At 47.5% G+C, this 18,806-nt stretch overlaps 7 protein-coding genes and 1 non-coding gene across 8 annotated transcripts; 4 read left to right on the top strand and 4 right to left on the bottom strand. All coding sequences in view use genetic code 12, as the record gives it.

Annotated features, from left to right (window-relative positions):
• Positions 1-130: 130 nt before the first annotated feature.
• CXQ87_004093 (uncharacterized protein) lies at positions 131-1,705 on the bottom strand (the record flags this gene model as incomplete). The annotated part of the gene is made up of 1 exon (XM_025482544.1): positions 131-1,705. The coding sequence occupies one exon, from the start codon at positions 1,703-1,705 to the stop codon at positions 131-133; it is 1,575 nt and encodes a 524-aa protein (XP_025337162.1).
• A 910-nt stretch (positions 1,706-2,615) lies between these two features.
• CAP1 (DNA-binding transcription factor) lies at positions 2,616-3,989 on the bottom strand (the record flags this gene model as incomplete). Its single annotated transcript, XM_025482543.1, has 1 exon — positions 2,616-3,989. One exon carries the CDS (start codon positions 3,987-3,989, stop codon positions 2,616-2,618), a length of 1,374 nt encoding a protein of 457 aa, XP_025337161.1.
• Positions 3,990-4,962: 973 nt separating this feature from the next.
• Positions 4,963-7,215, bottom strand: CXQ87_004091 (uncharacterized protein; the record flags this gene model as incomplete). The annotated part of the gene is made up of 1 exon (XM_025482542.1): positions 4,963-7,215. The coding sequence occupies one exon, from the start codon at positions 7,213-7,215 to the stop codon at positions 4,963-4,965; it is 2,253 nt and encodes a 750-aa protein (XP_025337160.1).
• A 331-nt stretch (positions 7,216-7,546) lies between these two features.
• On the top strand, positions 7,547-7,618 carry CXQ87_004090. Its single transcript has one exon. It is a non-coding gene; the product is annotated as a tRNA-Gly (tRNA).
• Positions 7,619-8,907: 1,289 nt separating this feature from the next.
• On the top strand, positions 8,908-12,254 carry YCG1 (condensin subunit; the record flags this gene model as incomplete). Its single annotated transcript, XM_025482541.1, has 2 exons — positions 8,908-12,016; positions 12,061-12,254. The coding sequence occupies 2 exons, from the start codon at positions 8,908-8,910 to the stop codon at positions 12,252-12,254; spliced, it is 3,303 nt and encodes a 1,100-aa protein (XP_025337159.1).
• Positions 12,255-12,609: 355 nt separating this feature from the next.
• Positions 12,610-13,734, top strand: ERG6 (sterol 24-C-methyltransferase; the record flags this gene model as incomplete). Its single annotated transcript, XM_025482540.1, has 1 exon — positions 12,610-13,734. One exon carries the CDS (start codon positions 12,610-12,612, stop codon positions 13,732-13,734), a length of 1,125 nt encoding a protein of 374 aa, XP_025337158.1.
• Positions 13,735-14,694: 960 nt separating this feature from the next.
• Positions 14,695-15,885, top strand: CXQ87_004087 (uncharacterized protein; the record flags this gene model as incomplete). The annotated part of the gene is made up of 1 exon (XM_025482539.1): positions 14,695-15,885. One exon carries the CDS (start codon positions 14,695-14,697, stop codon positions 15,883-15,885), a length of 1,191 nt encoding a protein of 396 aa, XP_025337157.1.
• Positions 15,886-15,988: 103 nt separating this feature from the next.
• UTP4 (Utp4p) lies at positions 15,989-18,166 on the bottom strand (the record flags this gene model as incomplete). Its single annotated transcript, XM_025482538.1, has 1 exon — positions 15,989-18,166. One exon carries the CDS (start codon positions 18,164-18,166, stop codon positions 15,989-15,991), a length of 2,178 nt encoding a protein of 725 aa, XP_025337156.1.
• Positions 18,167-18,806: the final 640 nt, after the last annotated feature.

Raw genomic sequence — 18,806 nt, 5'->3', positions numbered from 1 at the left:
ACCTCAACTACACTACATCTCTCAAATCTTTTTCTGTCTCGTAACTTCTGTCTCGTAACTTCTGTCTCGTAACTTCTTTCTCGTAACTTCTTTCTCGTAACTTCTTTCTCGTAATTCATGTTGTAGCCAGCTACAAACGGTACACAAAGTGGGGACTCTTGTCGCCCATCTTGACAAGCTCCTCGGGAGGAACTCCATCGTACTTGCCCAATGCAAGATCTCTCTTCTTCTTTCGGTTACTTGCAACGTAGCCGATTATAGTGATAAACATAAAAAGAAGACCCATGACGGAGAATCCAAGCTCAAGGCCATGGCCCAACTTGTACTCGGGAGCATCCTGTTCTCTGTAGAAGTTTGACGAAAATGCACCGGCAAAATTGCCAATACCAATTTGGAAGGCCATGCCCACGGCTCTCTTGTACGATCCAGCTAAGTTGTTGGAGAACCAAATCACCACAAGCGGGAAAGCAGAATAGATACCCAACGCCATAATGTAAACTCCAGCATAGACGGCCCGAGGCAGATCCTCCGGTGAGAGAGCCAAACAAATGCTGTAGCCGACTGCGATACATACCAAGTCAAATGTCAAAAACGGTGTTCTGAGGCCCACTCTATCGGAGACCCAGGCCTGGAAAATACAGAACACAGCAGCCACAATGTAAACAGGTGCCGACATAAGCTGTGCACGTGTAGATGTGTAGCCCAAGTTTTTGACAATTGTGGGTGTAAACAAGGACACACCGTAGAGAGGCACACAGACTCCGTAGTAGGTCATAAGCTGGCACCACGACTGCCAGTCCTTGAAAACAGCCCAGACGTTGGAGGCATTACCAGAATTATCCTCACCCAAGTTCATGGAAGGAGGAGCACCAGCTCCGGTCATTTTCTGATTTTCAGCATTGGAGGAGTACTTCACCCTGTGAACCACAAACTCACGCTCTTTAGGCGTAAGGAAAGTACTTTCCTTGGGGTACAATGGGAAACAAAAGTACGACAAGGCGGCAGCGACAAAGGTAAGCAAACCCTCCAAAATGAAAATCCATCTCCAGCCCTCATATCCACCAATTCCGTCCATTTGAGAAATTGCAGCAGCCAAAAGCCCCGAAAAAGCACCGGCTATGGAGGCGGCACTGAAGAAAATAGCCTCTCTGACGAGAATCTCCGATTTCTTATAGTACATCGACAAAATGTACGAAATGCCCGGGAAAAGCGAAGCTTCAAACAAACCCAAAAGCGCTCTGGTGGCCATGAGCTGGTGATAGTTCTGCACTGTTCCCATCAATGTCATGACAACCGACCACAACACCATCGTGGTGGGGATGTACAATCTAGGCTTGACGTGGTGCAAAATGACATTTGAAGGGATCTCCATGGAAGCGTAAAAAATGAAGAAAATCGTCAAACACAAGTTGTACTGGTTGCCAACCAAGTTCAAGTCCTCGGAAAGACCCTCTATTTTGGCATTTCCAATGTTGCCTCTATCCAAAAAGCTAAGCAAGTACAAAACAGTAAAAAGCGGAATCAAGTGAAGATCGATCTTCCAGAGCAATTTCTTCTCGTCAATGTCTGAAAACTTCTCGATATCCACAGCGGCTTCATCAACGCCAGCCTCTTCGTCCTTGACTTCAACCCACTCCACAGAAGGCTTGTCGATCGACCCCAGGGGTCTTTCCTCGATGCTAACGGCCAGATTGTCCTTACCCATGGATTTTTAAAAAAGAGGAAATGGCTCTTTTTATAGTGATGCCCAGGTGGGGGTCCCCGCTGATCTGCGTAGCGGGAAGTAATCGAAACGAGAGAGGGGTGGCGGAGCTCTGGCAATACATGTATAAGATGTCTCTGTCAAAGCCGTTGTTCATTGTTCACAATCAGTCACGACTCCCGAACTACTGTGAACGTTTTGCTTCTTTTGTTTTTGGTTCTTTTTCATCAAGTTCCAAACTGTGAACCTAATTCGGAGCCCTCACTGCCCCACGTTATCTCGCTTGCTAATGGTTGCAAAACGCGGAATCTGGGAGGGACGCCCGAGGTTAACCCCGTCACCATTGTTCAATCCGCTGCTTTGCCTCAACCTCCTCATTGTATTTTTGCTTTTGTGGCACTTGAAACAACTTTTTTTGATTGTTTTGTGTGAAGCATTTTCTTGTTTTTCGTTGGGTAGCTCCGTTTCAAGTGGGGCTCGTTCCGTGGAACCAGGTACCGCGGGGACGGCTGGAGGCTGTAACTACCCTTAAGAGAAATAGACTTCTTCGAGGTTCACTTGCAGAAGCCTTTTGGAGATCGAATCCGGCTGAAGCGGGGCAAAACTCTGAATAAATTTGGGATTCATGAAACATTTTGATTTCAAGGAGCGCGGTTTTTTGTGTCAACAACTCCGTGGCGCTTAAAGTGGCCTGCTCGCATTGAGGATGTGGGGATCGCTGAGCTGGTTCTGCGCTTAAGCGAATTCGTCGGGATACCCAGATAAGTAAGACCGGGGAATTTCAGAAAAATCCGGGGAATGCTGACGACTTCGTCAGTTGATTTACGAGATTTTCACTTCACTTGTCGATCACTACGGTCGCCTGCTTCACTCTTAAACGCCATTCGTAATTTCATGATAAATCAAATACATATCAAGTCTTCATGCCAAACTTGCTCACGGACTTCTCGATAAGTTTGTTCACGTCCTTCAGGTCCAACACAACGCCCTTCTCAGAGCACTTGGCCTTGCTCTTCAACTCGTTACACAATCCGTCAATGTCCAAGTCCGTGTAGCGAGGGTGAGAGGTGATGCGGTCCCAGATCTCAGAACACTTGATCGTCTTGTCAGGAGCAGGCACAACCTCCTCCTCCTGTTTCTCCTCCTTGATAGCGGGACTGCTGTTGTAACTCGTCACCGACAGCGTGGATCTGTTGGCGCCGCTGACAGAGTTCGTTCTCGAACTGGCATCAGACGGTAAGCTGCTCTTGACGAACTCGTTAAAGTTAAAGTCTGTGTTGACGCTGCCGAGTGGGTCGTAGGCAGACTCCTCGCTCACGAGACCCTCGATGTTGGGCTTATCTTGTCTGTTCTCGAGCTCGTTGGTTGGGTTGCCAAACGCTAGCGACACGTCAAAGTTGTTGTCGTTGTAGAACGATAGAAGGTCGTTCTGGTCCTCGTTAACGGGGAAATTGAAGTTGTAGTTGGATGTGTCGTTGAAGAATGGGTCGTTAATGTGTTCGGCAGGCGTGAATAGCGACTGGAAGTCGGTTTCTGGCGCCACGGGCTGGGGCACGTCCTCCTCTCTGACGGGAGGAATATCGTTTCCTTCACGACGGTACTTTGGCACCGGCCGCTGCTTCGTACCGCAAGCTTCGTTAAGCTTCACACAGAATGGATCAAGCTGTTCTTCGTAGCGAGGCGAGATATTAAACTGATTCTGCGGACTAAGGTTCATGTTGATCAGGCCGTGCTGAGACTCGCTCGTTTGAGAGTCGGGAGAGACAAAATTGCCCTCGTTGGGTGACGTAGACAGCGAGGAGCCGCTAACCAAGTCTGGCAATTGCTGGCTGGAGTAGTTAGAAGGAGCATTCTGCAAGTTCTCCGCAGACCAAGGGAACTCGGCATTGGGCGTGTCGGCCACAGTTCGTTTGTCCTTCTTACGGTCAGGATTAGGGTTCGTCAACTTACCCACGGAGGTGGGCAACTGGAGATCTGAAAAATCCAGGTGTCCTCTGTGGCGGGCGAGCTCCCTCTTCAAGAGGTCAATCTGGGCCTTCAACAAGTCCTGCTCCGTGGCAGCCTTGATGTTCTTGTCCTCCAAATCGGCGACCTTGTCCTCAAGGTCCTTCATTTTCTTCTCCTTTCTTTCTCTGTAGGCCCTCTGGGCGGCTCTGTTCTGAGCAGTTCTCTTGGATTTTGGCTCTGTGTTGGCGTACTTTCTGCCTGGCTTGACGTGAGTCTTTTTGTCCTCGTGAGCAAGCGACGACTCCGTCTCCGCTTCGGGGTGTTCTCTCTTGTCGACCATGGCGAAGTCTGGGGTTGGGTGGGAAGGATTCGGGAGACTAAAAACGGAATATACGGAGATTTGGAATTAGGCTAGTTTTTTTAATGTCCCCTATCGCAACTAAAATTGGGTACCTTAGCGTCTTTGGAAAAAAGAAGTAGTAGGTTGTGGGTGGCAAGTGACGTTAGATAGATGGTATATAGGCTAACGTCTGATGCGGGAGTGAGGGGCTTTAAGTAGTGGGCAGTGACGAATTGCTTTTTCCTCCCGCGGCAGAGATGGAGCAGAGATCGGGGGTATATAAGACAGGATCCGGCACTTTTAACATATTGGCTTTTTTTTTTTTTTTTTTTTTTTTTTGCAGAAGCCTGTTTCTTCGTTTAGCAGCGGCAGCAGCACGCCGCGCTTGGGTGGAAGAGATGCTGACAAATCCTTTAGGAGAGCCTTTGGGTGCGAAATTGAAGGCTAGAATGCGGCGGAACCTTCGCAGACAAGCCATAAAAAAATAGCACCTGAAACGGGCCTTTGACTCACGCATGCAGCGATGCAAAGAGCTGTCAATGGAAAAAGACTAATGATGTAGTCAGACGAAGGAGTTGATATTCACAAGATTGTAGGTTACGAGCTTGGTTTGCTCCCCCTTTGTGTCTCAAACTCAGACCCAGCAAACTGCTGGAGAACCGGCGAGGCCTCCACACAATGAGACCACTTGCTCCCTGGCTGCAACTCGGCTACACGAGGCATGCCATCCTAACCCATGCACCTCCCTTCCACAAATTACACGGAGGCAGCTGAAATGACGTGCGTATTGTCTGAGTCAATTTTACTCCGAAACGGCCCGTTCTGGGTCTCGGGTTCGGACTTCGTGACCGATGCGAAGCCCACGGAGCCGACCCCGGACTTTCCCCAGCTGCATGTGACCATTTTGAATTCGAGACATACGTAGAGATCTCGTTCGTGGAGGAATTTTTTTTAATTGTTTGCGGGAGACGACTCATTTCTGCTTCGTTACCATGGTGTAGATGGGGAAGTATTCGTGATACGTTTCGGAGATCTTCACCTTCGTATCACTCTCAACTGAATCAGTCTTTATCTTCAGTTCAAGACTCTGGAGCTCCTCTAGGTAGGCCCCACACGTCTTGCGAATATTGTCATACCACAGACGTGCGTCCTTCTCGGAACCCTTGAAGAACGACTTCATCGAGTCAGTGTCAAACTTCTCAACAATGTCACTCAAAAGCTGCAAAGCTCCGCTGAAGTTCCTCCTGAGGTCTCCAATTACATCGATATACCTCTGCTTCTTCATATCAGGACCAAGCTTTCCAAAAGAGGTGTAGAACTCTGTAGCTTCCTGATACTCAGTGAAGCTTGGACATGCTGGCACCTCCACTGAGCGCCACGGCTTCATACGTAAATTGTACAAAAGCTCGTCGTCCACAATCGCCGGCGGTTTGCCCATGTTTGCACCAAGCAGTTGATACAAGAGCAAGGTTTGGGATACCGCAATGCAAAGCATCTGAATGGCCAAAATCGAAGGCTCCAAGAACTGCTCGATATACAGCATATTATTTTTAACCTGAGGAACAGCAGCTTCAGTCAATGCCTTATGCAACTTCTTGAACTCCTCCTTCTTAGGACCCGCCTTAGCCTTTTTAATCTTTTTAGCCAAACTCAGAACTGATGCAAGTTTTCCATTATTAATTTGCTTGACTCTAACTGAGATATTGGCATGGTCGTTCTCGGCCAAGTATGAGGCATACCAGTACATTTGAGCGGCTTCAAAAGGTTTGTACAAGTTCAATTCGAATCCACTCAAAATGGTCTCAAGCATGACATTGAGCTTGGTATGATATGCAAAAGCTGTGACGGGAAGAGCAGGCTCCATGGAGTCAGGTGCTAACCTGTCGCCAATGGCGAACTTGGAGAAGAGGTAAAGCTCAAGATTCTCAGAAGTGTACTGTAATGTATCCCAAATGACAATGGTCTGGTTGTCAAACTGCCTCTGTCTGCACTTGTTGTTACCGTAATTGGAGAGCATTTTGTACATGGCATTTTCAATGTCATCAAGAAGAGCTCCGATTCGAGAAAGAGCGTCTCTATGCATTTGCTCTTTTTTGAACGGATCCTCCTCAGGAATTTTCCAAGAAGCGGTATCCAACACTGAGGTTCCAGCACAACTCAAGTTCTCCATGAGCCTTATGGCTGTAGAGCCCACGGACTCCTCCAGACCGACGATGGACTTGTCGTCTCTTATGAAGAATAGCTGGTAAAATCCACGAGCAACGGAACTATAGTCTGCTGTCATGCGAGGGGCCATGCTGAAGCGAAGGAAAGACTGGAGCTGGCGAACATTGTCAAATTTGGAGAATGCGGTGACAAACGTTTCGATTTCAGCAGCCATCTTCCACAAATCAGTGTAGGCCTTTTTTTGTTCAACAAGGAAGTTGTCATATGGTATATGCTTGTTGTTGCAGTCTGTCTGAACAAATTTAGAGACGGAAAGTTCGGGACCGAGGCCAAGATTCTCGTTTTCTAACTTTTTGGCAAGTTCTTTGATGTTTTCAATGCACGGAAATGAGAGCTTCTCTCCTGGATAGTACAAGCTAATCGTGGAGCGAACAACATCGCAAATGGACACCAATGCAGCAGCCAAGGAGAGGTAGTCTATAAGCAACCCTGATTTCTCTTTTACTTGCACCCATGCTTTAGCTTCCTCGATTGTTTCTATTATGACGCTGGGGTCCACTGCACTGAGCATATCGAGGTCCATGTTTCGTGTAGTCAAGTCCTCTTCGTCATATAGCACATTCAAAGCGATCTCTCTGACTACTCCAGAGAATTTGCAAATTCCAGCAACAAATGCTCGGAGTACCTTGTTGACCAAGAGTGATTCGTCCAGATCCGGTTCCGTGAAGCCGTCCTTATGGAGTCTGTGGTTCACCAAGCTTGTTTTGTCCAATTGGCCACCGCTGCGATGATAACTCTGCAAAAAGTCCAAAACATAACGATTACTGAGTAGTGTCACAGGTAATGACAGCCCCAGAAACCACAGCATGAGCAGCATGGTTATGTGGTTCATGGAGCCCAACACGTTGTCCACGTCTTGAGGTGCTGCAGCATCGAACATGATTTCCTCCTGTTTCAATTTAATAAGCCCTGTATCCAAACGAAGGTTTCCTATCTCTATAGCTCTTGATCCTTCGAGCATATCGAAGTACTGGGAAGCGACGACATTTCCAGGCTTCATGCCTTCCACGGATCGGAAAAATCGATCTGTGACATCGACGTAGATGGCGTCTGAGGTTAGCAAATTTTCAGAAAGATTGAGCCCATTCTGACATACCTGTCGGGAGATCCATATGCTGATAAGATACTTCGGTCTGATTTTTTTGTTAGTGCGCGATGTCAAGGTGTTGATGTGGGTATAACTCGCTCAATTTTGCTGCTAGAGGGCTGAAAATTTGCAGAGACATAGATCGTAAAATGTTAAATTTGAAAACGGTTTCAAAAATGCAAATTTTGAGTATATTTTTATTTTAGGTGATATATAGATGAGTTACCACACAGTAGTGAACTGAGGGTGGTTGGTGTAATGGTTAGCATTGCTGCCTTCCAAGCAGCAGACATGGGTTCGATTCCCGTACCACTCAATTTTTTTTTGCATCAAGTCCATAGTTCGCCAAAACCATTGTGGTTTTTATTTTTCCATGGTGACGATTGATCTGGCGTTTATCCTGCCTCATAAACCATGTCAGTCTCTTGCAACAAAAGCTCATTACTACAATGAAAACGCTATTTAGCCTAATAGTAATGAAGCTGACCTACAGTGAAAGAATGCCAATCCGTGTTGTTTGAGCAGAACTTCTCCTTGCTTCTTCGATAAAAGGGACTTGCCCGTTTTGTGGACCGAAGTGTGGAATGTCTTTTAGCTCAAGTGTTGCAACAGTCCACAGAGATTTGCCCACGTAGAAAGTGCTGACATCGTGAGATACATATTTTGAAAGATCTTTCTCGAAAGTTTTGGATATTTTGTTCTCAACGTCCGGCAAGTGCTCTGCCCTTCTTATAAAAAGTAGGTGTTGTGTATTCATTGAAGTCGCTGCATTCGTCCAAGTAACGTCTTGATGTGATGTAGCCAATTGAGAAGTTCCAGGGACAGCAATTCAAACAATTCAGCACAATACAAAAGTTCCAACTTTCCATGATTTTTTTGAGCAGATCTGCTCCTTTTATAGTGCATTACGATTACGAGTTCCGTTTCAGTCGTGCCGCATTCTATGACGCAAGATCCAAGCAAGCTGCGATAAGCCTTCCTAAGCAGGCACAAGTTTACGAGATAAGCAAAACCAGGCAGCTACTTCTCCTTTTAAAAGTAGTCTCTTGATAAAATGAAGTTGACGGAAAAGAATCAAAATCACAATTTCTGAATGTCCGTTACAAGGGTCCTGTCTTTGTCCCTCTGACTCTGTGCTAAAGAGTCATATTAGAATGATTGTAATTGACCACTGACAAAGACATAAAAGTTTCCATTTTATAAGTCACCAATTCACCACATGTAGCTTTTGCAGATTTGAAAGCATTGTAGTAATCCTATAGGCCTCTTGTCGTGGACTTTTTCGCAGCCATTAACCACCATATTGAAGGCATCAACCAGGACGTCAGTATATAATATTTTTTTCCGAATAATTCCTCTTTTTTTTAGAATGACTGATGCAAGAAGCGAGATCAATGCATTTTGCCAAAGTTTACAAAAATCAATACCTTCTCATATCCTTCGATTGTCTCAACGTCTCATCTCCATACACCATCTCCAGGCGCGCTGTTTACGTCTTGATCTCATCAAAACACACCCTTCAACAAGCCATTTTCCATGGACCACGCCCGGCCGACGCCTCGAAGCGTCACACAAATGCAGACGCTAACGGAAATTGAAAATGCCATGTCTCATGTTTTTCAGGATGCTCAAATGTCGCTTTCTGGCCATAGAAAACTCGCGGTCGTGCTTCGAAACATCCAAACCAAAGCCATTGAGTTGGACTACGAGGAGAGCTTCAACTTCCATTTCACCAAGCTCGTGCTGAAGGTGTTAAAAGTCCGGAAAGGCGTGCCTCTGGCGGACAGAATCGCTAAATTCGTCACGGTGTTTGTGAAGAAGATGATTGAGGATGAGAGTGAGACGCCGTCTCGTCCAGCTGAAGAGGAAGATGGAGTTCCCACTGTTTTCGTGGAATTTCTATTGAGACACTTGCTCCGTGGCACAGAGTCAAAGTTCAAGGACGTGAGGTACAGAATCACCCAGTTTTTGGCATATCTCGTCCATACGGTACCTGAGATCGACGAGGACCTATACAAGGCATTGGAGTACACCTTGCGCCGTGGTCTTCGAGACAAGGAGCATATTGTGAGGCTACAGTCCGTTGTTGCTATGTCAATGTTTCAGCTTCATGACCAGAATGGAGATCAGAGGCCTAACCATGCTGTCAGGGCAATTGTGTCTGCAATGAACCACGACGAGTCCCCCGAGGTACGCCGTGCTGCAATGCTCACGGTGACGAAAAATAGATACACAATTCCCGAGGTGCTTCGTCGAGCTAGAGATACCAATGCTATCAATAGAAGGCTAGTCTATGGAAGAGTGTTTTCTGAAATCGGCAGTTTGAAGGAGGTCGATGTCGAGTTGCGCCAGAGCCTTCTTAAATGGGGTCTACATGACCGTGAAACGTCTGTGAAACAGGCCGCTGTGAATATGTTCACCAAGACCTGGCTTAATATGACCGACGAGAAGATCTTGGCTCTTCTAGAACGCCTCAACGTCGTAGATAGTGACGCGGCAGAGCCAGCCATGATCGAGTACTTCGATAAGCATTCCGAGTCGTTGGACAAAGTTGAGTTCACCGAACAGCAATGGCGTGAGCTAGATTCAGAGCGGGCGTTTTACATCAGAACCTTCCTCGACTACTGTCATGCCCATAATCTTCACAACAAGCTCGACAAGAGTCTTCCTGAGTTGACAGTTCTAGCATCCTACTTGAGCGACTATTTGAAGCTACGCAAGAAGCTTATACAAGGAGATCAGCAACTTTTAGACGAAAACACTGCGTTCAACAAGAAAATGGCTCGCTTTAATCAACACATACTCGAAAAAGAGGCTGACCAGGCTGACCTCGCTCGCAGAATTTCGAAGAATGAAAAAGCATTGAGTCTGGGTCAGTCTCATGTCGAAACGTTAACCGAGACAATCAAGCGCACGAAACATGACTTGACTCACCTAGCTTCGAAAAAGGCCGACCTTCAAAAAGCTGGTGCCACCACCGACTCCATTAATGAAAAGATTGCAAGCCTTAAAGAAAAAAACAAGCTGTCAACAAAGGAGCTTGAAGACCTTAAGAATAGATTGGTGAAAATACAAGATTATCTTTCCAAAGACGAGGACACACTCAAGAAGAATACCAAAGCCATGCAGCATCTTGAGGACGAGAGAGAAGCTTACTACGAATCAGCTAGTGAGATTCCCCGAAAATTCAAGGCTTTCGGTGACCAGATGAAACATTTAGAATTCATCATCGAACAACTTCTTCTTGTTATTAAGCGGAGTGACTTCGCAGACATTGCTGGTACCAGAAAATTACAACCGTTAATTTCGCAGACCTTGGCTGCTGATAACTTGCCAGACAAGCTTATTGTGCTATGTGTTCAAATTCTCCGTCAGCTTTCAAATGATGAAAGCTATTTCTCAAACTTGTGCATTGAGATCATCACTGATATTCGTGATTCTGGAATGGAGGAAAACGACCAGACTTTTGTTTCGGCAGCTTCGTTATTTGGTGAAGACGATGGCGCTGCAGATGACGACGAAGATGACATCGAGCTGAATACTGAAGAGTCGAGCAAGAGAAGAAAGGTTGCACCATCCCTTCCATCTGAGGACCTTCTCATCCAGTGTTTGATGGTACTCCAGCATTATCTCGAGCTTTTAGAGGACTCGGTTTCGAGTACACATCAGTTTGACTCTCTTATCGAAACATTGATTCGCCCAGCTATGTGTAGCGCTAACTGGGAGGTCAAACGATTTGGAGTTCGATGCCTAGGTTTGGTGTCGCTTCTTGACAATTACCTCACATTGAAGAACTTGAGAATCTTTGGTCAGTATGCATCGAAGAGTGCTGACGAGGAGTTGAGAATTTTAGCAATTCAAGTGGTTTTTGACCTTCTCTCTACACATGGCGCAGGTATCCTTGGTGGTGACTCTGAATTTGCAGTCGACTCGCTTTCACTTGCGAGACTCTTCCACACTATGTTGAGAGAGTTTGACCATCCAAGAGTGCAAGCTGTTGTCGCCGAAGGCTTGTGCAAGCTATTCCTTGCTGACTTGATGGAGGACTTTGGCAAAGATGAAGTTGCAGAAGATGACGAGGAAGTTGACTACGAGGGCTCACTTTTACGTGCTCTTCTTATTGCCTACTTCCATCCACTCAATGCTCAGAATCAGGAGCTCAAGCAAATCTTGGCCTTCTGTGTTCCAGTCTACTCATTCAGTCACCCCAAGCATCAGGCCAAGATAAGCAGTGTTAGCGGCGACTGTTTCTACGAGATGTTCAGCATCGACAGCAAATTTAATACTTTCGAGAAGGGTATGACACCAAGCACGGTGCTTCAGCAGTACATCTATTGGAGTGACCCACGAGAGATTGTCAATGTTGGAGAGGAAGACTACAAGAAGAGTGCAGCACATCTTTGGCAAGTGATGAAGTTTTTGGAAATTGTGGAGCAGGACTCCCCTAAGGCGATCAAAAAGCTTATTATTACGAATTTGCCCAAGTTGTCCTTGTACAAGGAAATCGGCGCTCCGTTACTTAGAGGCTTAAAGGAGGCTATCAGTGACACGAAAGATAGGATCGAGACCAACAAGAATGATCCAGAATTCAATCTTGATGCACCTACGGAGAGAGTTTTTGAGAAGTTCAGAGCCACCGTTGACGAACTTGTGGAGGCTGCTGAAGCTGACGAAGCCGAGGAACGAGCCAGACTACCAATGATGAAATCACGTAGTCCCTCCATACCCGCGAGTCCTCCTTCAACGGTAATAATGGAGTTCCGGATGCCGAAGGTGAAAATGATGCTAAACGAGACGAGGATCCCCAGGGTCCCCAGGAACGAGAGGGTCCTGCAAGTGAAGGAGAGGCAGAAAAGGAGGCAGAAAAAGAAAAGGCACAAGAGAAAGATCTAGCGGAAATTGATCAGTTGCTTGATGAGGAAGAAAATGTCGACTACGATATTGGAAACTGATCGCTACATCCTCGTAGCTGGACCATAGCTTCACTGAAATTCAAGCCCATGTTCCGTTTTCGGATTTATCAAAGCTTATCGTACGGGCAACACTGACACGTTGACCATGCTTATGCAGTGCTGCAAATCTTATCAAAATAATTCCAAACGTGTCTTACTCCAGACAGAATGGTATGAGGTGGCAGGGCTCGCATAGTATACGAGATGCGTCTAACGCAGCGCTAAACGAGGGTACGATGGTACTTTCGCGACGCCAGAAAAAAAAAAAAAAATGCTACATGCGCGTTTATATAAACGCACAAGCCAGCCAATTTTCCAAAAGTCGGATTTTTGCTTTCTAGTTCAACACTAAATCATGTCTGTGCCTTTGGCTGAAAAAAACCACGAGAGAGACCAGGAGTTTGCCAAGGCTTTGCACGGCAACTCTTACACCAAGACCGGTTTGGGCGCCCTCATGTCCAAGTCCAAGGATGCCGCTGATGTTGCCAACAATGGTTACTTCAAGCACTGGGACGGTGGTGTGACCGAGGATGACGAGAAGAAGAGATTGGGTGACTACTCCCAGTTGACCTCCCACTACTACAACTTGGTCACCGACTTCTACGAGTACGGTTGGGGTTCTTCTTTCCACTTTTCCAGATACTACAAGGGTGAGGCCTTCAGACAGGCCACCGCCAGACACGAGCACTACTTGGCCCACAAGATGAACCTCAACGAGGACATGAAGGTCTTGGATGTCGGCTGTGGTGTTGGTGGTCCCGGTAGAGAGATCTGCAGATTCACTGACTGTACCATTGTCGGCTTGAACAACAACGACTACCAGATCGAGAGAGCCAACCACTACGCCAAGAAGTACAAGTTGGACCACAAGTTGTCGTACGTCAAGGGTGACTTCATGCAGATGGACTTTGAGCCCGAGTCGTTCGATGCCGTGTACGCTATCGAGGCCACTGTGCACGCTCCAGTGTTGGAGGGTGTCTACTCCGAGATCTACAAGGTGTTGAAGCCCGGTGGAGTTTTCGGTGTCTACGAGTGGGTCATGACCGACAATTACGACGAGAGCAACGAGGAGCACCGTAAGATCGCCTACGGTATCGAGGTTGGTGACGGTATCCCTAAGATGTACAAGAGAGAGGTTGCCGAGCAGGCTCTCAAGAACGTTGGTTTCGAGATTGAGTACGAGAGAGACTGTGCCGACGTTGACGACGAGATCCCATGGTACTACCCCTTGTCTGGCCAGTTCAAGTACGTGCAGAGATTGAGCGACTACTTCACTGTGTTCAGAACATCGCGTTTCGGTAGAACCATCACCACTGAGATGGTCGGTTTGATGGAGAAGCTCGGTGTTGCACCCAAGGGCTCCAAGCAGGTCACTGGTGCCTTGGAGGATGCCGCCGTGAACTTGGTGAAGGGTGGTGAGCAGAAGTTGTTCACTCCCATGATGTTGTACATTGTGAGAAAGCCATTGGACGCTAAGTAAGCGTCCGCTTGCATAACTAATAAACTAGCGCACGAATGACCTTGTCGTAGAGTTTCGAACTTGTCGTAGAATTTCGACCTTGTCGCAGAAATTTGACGTGTTGATGTTTTAGACTTTCGTTTAGAGTTGCCTCATGTGCAAGGAGAATTATTGTTCTGCAGAGCTGCTAACGTCCGCAATTGACAGGTCGATAGTGCCACAAAACGGCCAGCAAGCGACGTAAAAACGATAAAGAAGCTTGCTGCAGAGAAGAAAGTGTAGCGTAATTTTGAGACTTTGGAGATTCATACATTATGTTGGAGGCGTAGTTGAAGCCTCTTCAGCCGTTCAACGCTGGTGAACTTTCACCAATTGTAAGTTGAGCCGAGAATGGAATAATCAAAATAGAATTACCTGATCTTCCTGAGGAAATGATATTCAGCCTTCTTCATAAGAAGGGGCTTTAAAGGGCTTCTAAGGGCCTTTTTTCCGGCGTAATCGGGATCTTGTCAAGATCATCCATCTTGGCAGCTCAGCCCACCATCATCGGAACACGGTAAATATAGATGAACCACCTTCAAAATGGCCCGTACTTCCCAAAATGAAAGTTTCCGTTGAACTTCGCTGTCCCCCGTTTGTGTCACTTCCATTGGTTACAAACCTTGCTATGTCTCTGAAAAACGTCACTATTTGCCTATCGTGGGCCAATTTGCAGCCAAGATGCGAGGCGAAGCTGCTCTAGAAATTCGGAAACCTACCGCATGAAAAAGCAGATTGCACCACTGAAAAGCGGAAAAAAGAAATAATACCACCAGTGTACTACCGTCCCCAAATTACAGCCCGTTTGGAAGAATCTCCAGGGCTTGGGCCTCTTCGTCACTCGTGCCTCCTGCACAATGCCCCTTCAACAGCAATCTCCCGCAGCAACTATATAAGAGCCGTGTTCCCAGATAACGCTGCATTGTAGAACCATCTCTCAGCATGTCGCTTACAAACCCAAATCTTGAAGGCTATGCCATCACCAGGGGCATGTGGCTCTACTTCTACAACCCCAACAAAAAAACTTTCAAGGCTCCAAAGAAGTGCCTGGGTTGTTACAACAGTGACACCTTCGTGGTCTGGGCTGTGTCTGTCGCTGCTCAGGCTGTTGTGGATGGTGCTAGAATCTACCCTGAATTGAAACCCCTCATTGGTCCTGCCATCGACACTTTCCAGCGTTACAAGAACAAACACACCAAGGGCTTCTCTGCTGCTGAAAACGGCGGTAACGATACCGATATCTACTACGATGACGATGCCCAGGTGGCCAGTGCCATGCTTACAGCCTACGAGGTGACTGGCGAGAAACGCTTTTTGGACCAGGGCAGAGAATTGACCAGATTCCTTATGGGAGGCTGGCACCCCAAGATCGGCGGTGTCAAGTGGCACGTTTCGAAGACCTACGTCAATGCCTGTACTACCGCTGAAGTTGCCAAAGCGTGCCTCCAGTGCTCCAAGTTCATCCCTGACGAGGCTCAGACTTACATTGACTTTGCTGCCAAGTGCATCCAATGGCAGATTGACACTCTTCAAGACAAGAAGGACAAGTGTATCATCGACGGTGTGCAGCCTGACGGCATGAAGTTTGAAAAAGGTAAGCTTACCTACAACACGGGTACCACCTTGTCCTGTGCAGCCCACTTGTGGCACATCACCAAGGACGAGAAGTGGAAGAACATTGCCGATGACTTGGCCAAGGCCTCCATCGACCACAATGTGCCATTTTTCGATAGAGACTACCCCATGGAGCTCCGCTACTGGCGTGACTCCAACTACTGGACGCAGTTGTTGATCGAGGGTCTTGCTGACTACTTGTTGTACGTTGGCAACGATGCTCCAGAAGGTTTGCCCAAGGCCATTCACGATGAGGTGCTCCGTAACATCTTGATGTACTACAAGTACGCCAAGGACCCCCAGGACGGCCTTTATATCCAGACTTTCGAGCCCCACGGAACTTTCCCAGAGAAGGCCGACCTCTACAAGGAGGAGTTCAAAGGCAAGAAAAAGGTTGGCTTCAAGCGTGAGGATTCCGACGGCGGCAAGCCCCAAAAGTGTTTGATGGGTCTTGGTGCCGCAGCCCGTTGTTTCTTCCAGGCTGCAAGAATCATCCCCGAGATCCACTACAACAACTGAGCCCATCAGCATTAACTCGCAAATGTATTATCTACGATTGAACGTCTTTCGCTGTAGTTTCTACACCGCTTCTCTATGCTAGTTCTATTACACAATGTGTCTATTAAACACGGTAGACGGGCACATCAAAGGCCAGCGCCTGGGGCAATGCAAATGCGTCTCTCTCCACCACCAACAAGTCCTGCTGCACAGCAGCCACCTTGAGAATGGGTCTGTACTTTTGTGTTATCCAGAAAGCGGGCTTTTCCTTGTCGTCGTCGTCCACCATCTCTTCATCCTCATCGTCGTTCTTCACAAGATCCTTGACGATCTGCTCTCCAATGTCTTCCTCGTCATTGATGCTGAGACCGTTGTGGCTTCTCTTGTTGGAGCCACGGGAGACGGCATGTCTTAGGTTTTTCGTCATGTCGACAAATGCCATCCAGGTGCTGCCGTAAACCCACACTCTCTTGTCGCTTACAAAAAGACCCATTGGTTTTTGGGCTTGTTTAAGAAGCGCCAGAGGCACGTTTTCTGAGTTTCTCTCGGACCATTCCGACAAAAGACGGTCGCCCAGTTTGAGGAGGAACTCGTAGATTTTGTTTTCTTGCGTCATCACCACGACAGTGTTGTCTGAGGTGACATCCATGAGATGCACCGAAGTGGAGGGCTTGGTCAAAAGGAAAGGCTTTTGTTTGCCCTGGAGGGGAAGCACCTCTACGGCATCGTTGAATCTGGCAACCACGATTTTCGTGTGGTCTGGTGAAATAGAGACACAGCGAACGCTGTTGAGGTAGTCGATGCCGCTTTTAACAACAGCAGTTTCGCTACCCTCGTCGACACTGTCAACTTCGTCGACGAGATTAATTTTTTTGTCAATGCTGAATTTGTAGAACTCGTTTTCTGGCGTCAATACGAGGAGCTTGGAAGATTTGTAGACCCACACCTTCTTTGCACCAGCAACGGCAGCGTCAAACTCGTCGTCACGGATCTTGGTGACAGCCAATTTGGGGCCTTGCTGCTCCAAAGTGAACACTTTCACCAGGTTGATTGTAGCAACAGCCAAATACTGCTTTCCTTCTTCAAACTCCTCGCCTATGCTGACACTGGTGATATTGTCGTCGTCAGCCAATGTAAGCTTAGCGACAAGCCTGTGTCTGTGGTCCGCCAAGGCCCAGATCTTAACCGTCTGGTCCTGGAAAAGCGCCACATGGCGGCTCTGTGGGTGCACGTATATGTTGGAAACCTGCTGGTCCATGAGAATTTTCTTGAATGGGCCGTTTTCAAACAGCTCCGTTTCTTGCACGATAAAAGAACGTTCAACACCGCCGCTGACGAGCACGCCAAAACTCTTGCTTTCGTAGATAGCCATGGCACGAACGTCGTTGGCGTGCATGAGTCTGCTGCCGTTATCGATCCAGCGGGCCTTCTGCTTCTTGGGCTCAGCACGGGGCCTGAGGCAGGTAAACTGGTGGATTTTTCTGTCGATGCCCGCTGAGAAGAATTTATCGCCGGCGGCGTTTCTGGCCAAACAGAGCACATCGGCTTCGTGAGCATTGAAGTTCAGCACCATGGTGTAGTTCTTAGCGTCCCACACCTTCACGGATCCTGTACTGTCACCGGTGACGAACTGGCCACGTTCTGGGAACGCCACCACCGTCCACACAAGCGTGGATTCTGTTTTGCTGCGGTCTACCTTCATTGTTCCCACAATACGACCTCTATCAGCATCGTCCTCCTTGACCAGCCAACAGCGAACCAGGGCATCAGCACAGCCGGCCACAACCATGTCCCTTCCGTAGAAAGCAAGTCCCAACACACGCTGGTCCTGTCTCTGGCAGATCATGTGGTGTTCCATCACTCCTGGTCCTCCAGAGATATCCACCAATACGACGCTTCCGTCGTCACAGCCCACAGCCAAGCGGTCTCCTGCCTCGTTGGCATCAATACACCAAATCACACCGGCATTGCAGTCGTAGTTGGCCTTGGGCCGGAGCGTACGGAGATCCCATTCGGTGATGTATGTGCTTCCTCCTATGGAAAAGAGCCTAGGGCATGCGTTTCCGTTTTTTGGCGTCGCCCAAACCAAGCCCTCGACAGTGCGTCCACGTGCACCCGGTAGCGTCATCTCGTGGGTCCAGTTGGCACGAGGAGACCAGATTTCAATGTCTCCATTGGATCTTCCGAGAGCCATTCTAAGACCCTTGGGAGGATGGCCCGAGACGGCCAGCGTGTGTGAAAACGCTAGCGCCGTGACGCTGTGCGGCGTATAATCCACAAAACGACACCTGTGAATATCCATACTGGGAAATTTGTGTGGAAATTGGAGAGGTGAGTTTGTAGTTCGTGATGATGGTGTGCATGGCTGCTCGATGCCTCTACAATTTTTGCACCCAGGTCACGTGCGGACTTGGAGGTCTGGCTTTGGAGAATTTAGCATGGAGAGGGGCTGTTTGTTTGATTTTTATTGATTTTGGAGGGTTTAAGAGGGGTTGGAAAAATGGTGCAGCTTGGCGGATCCGACTTTTTATGTATGATTGACATGCTTGATTGACATGTGCATCGCAGGCATCAGCATTACTTACATTGAGAAAACCAATCCATAGAGTCTCCTTTAATTTTGTTTGAAAACTCAATTGAATGTGATATCTAACCAATTGGACTCTTCTCTATTTTCACCAGATTTGCTTCTTTGTGTTGTTGTCCGTCTCATTGTGCTTATGATATAGATGCGGAATCGTGATCTGATGGACCATTTTTCGATACATTGTGGATGAAGAACTGTTTATATAATTTGTTTGTTTAGAACAGCTGCACTGACTTGTATTTCCAAAGCAAAATCTCTGCAACCAGCAAACTCAGTGACAAGATTTTTCTTACAAGTCTCAAGACATGAGTTTGAGACAACTCTGGACACATCAGGGTATAATGTGGGACCAACA

This window comes from Candidozyma duobushaemuli (assembly GCF_002926085.2).
Source record: "Candidozyma duobushaemuli strain B09383 chromosome Unknown D_B09383, whole genome shotgun sequence".
NCBI lineage: Eukaryota > Fungi > Ascomycota > Pichiomycetes > Serinales > Metschnikowiaceae > Candidozyma > Candidozyma duobushaemuli.
This window is presented reverse-complemented; position numbering and strand designations above follow the sequence as displayed.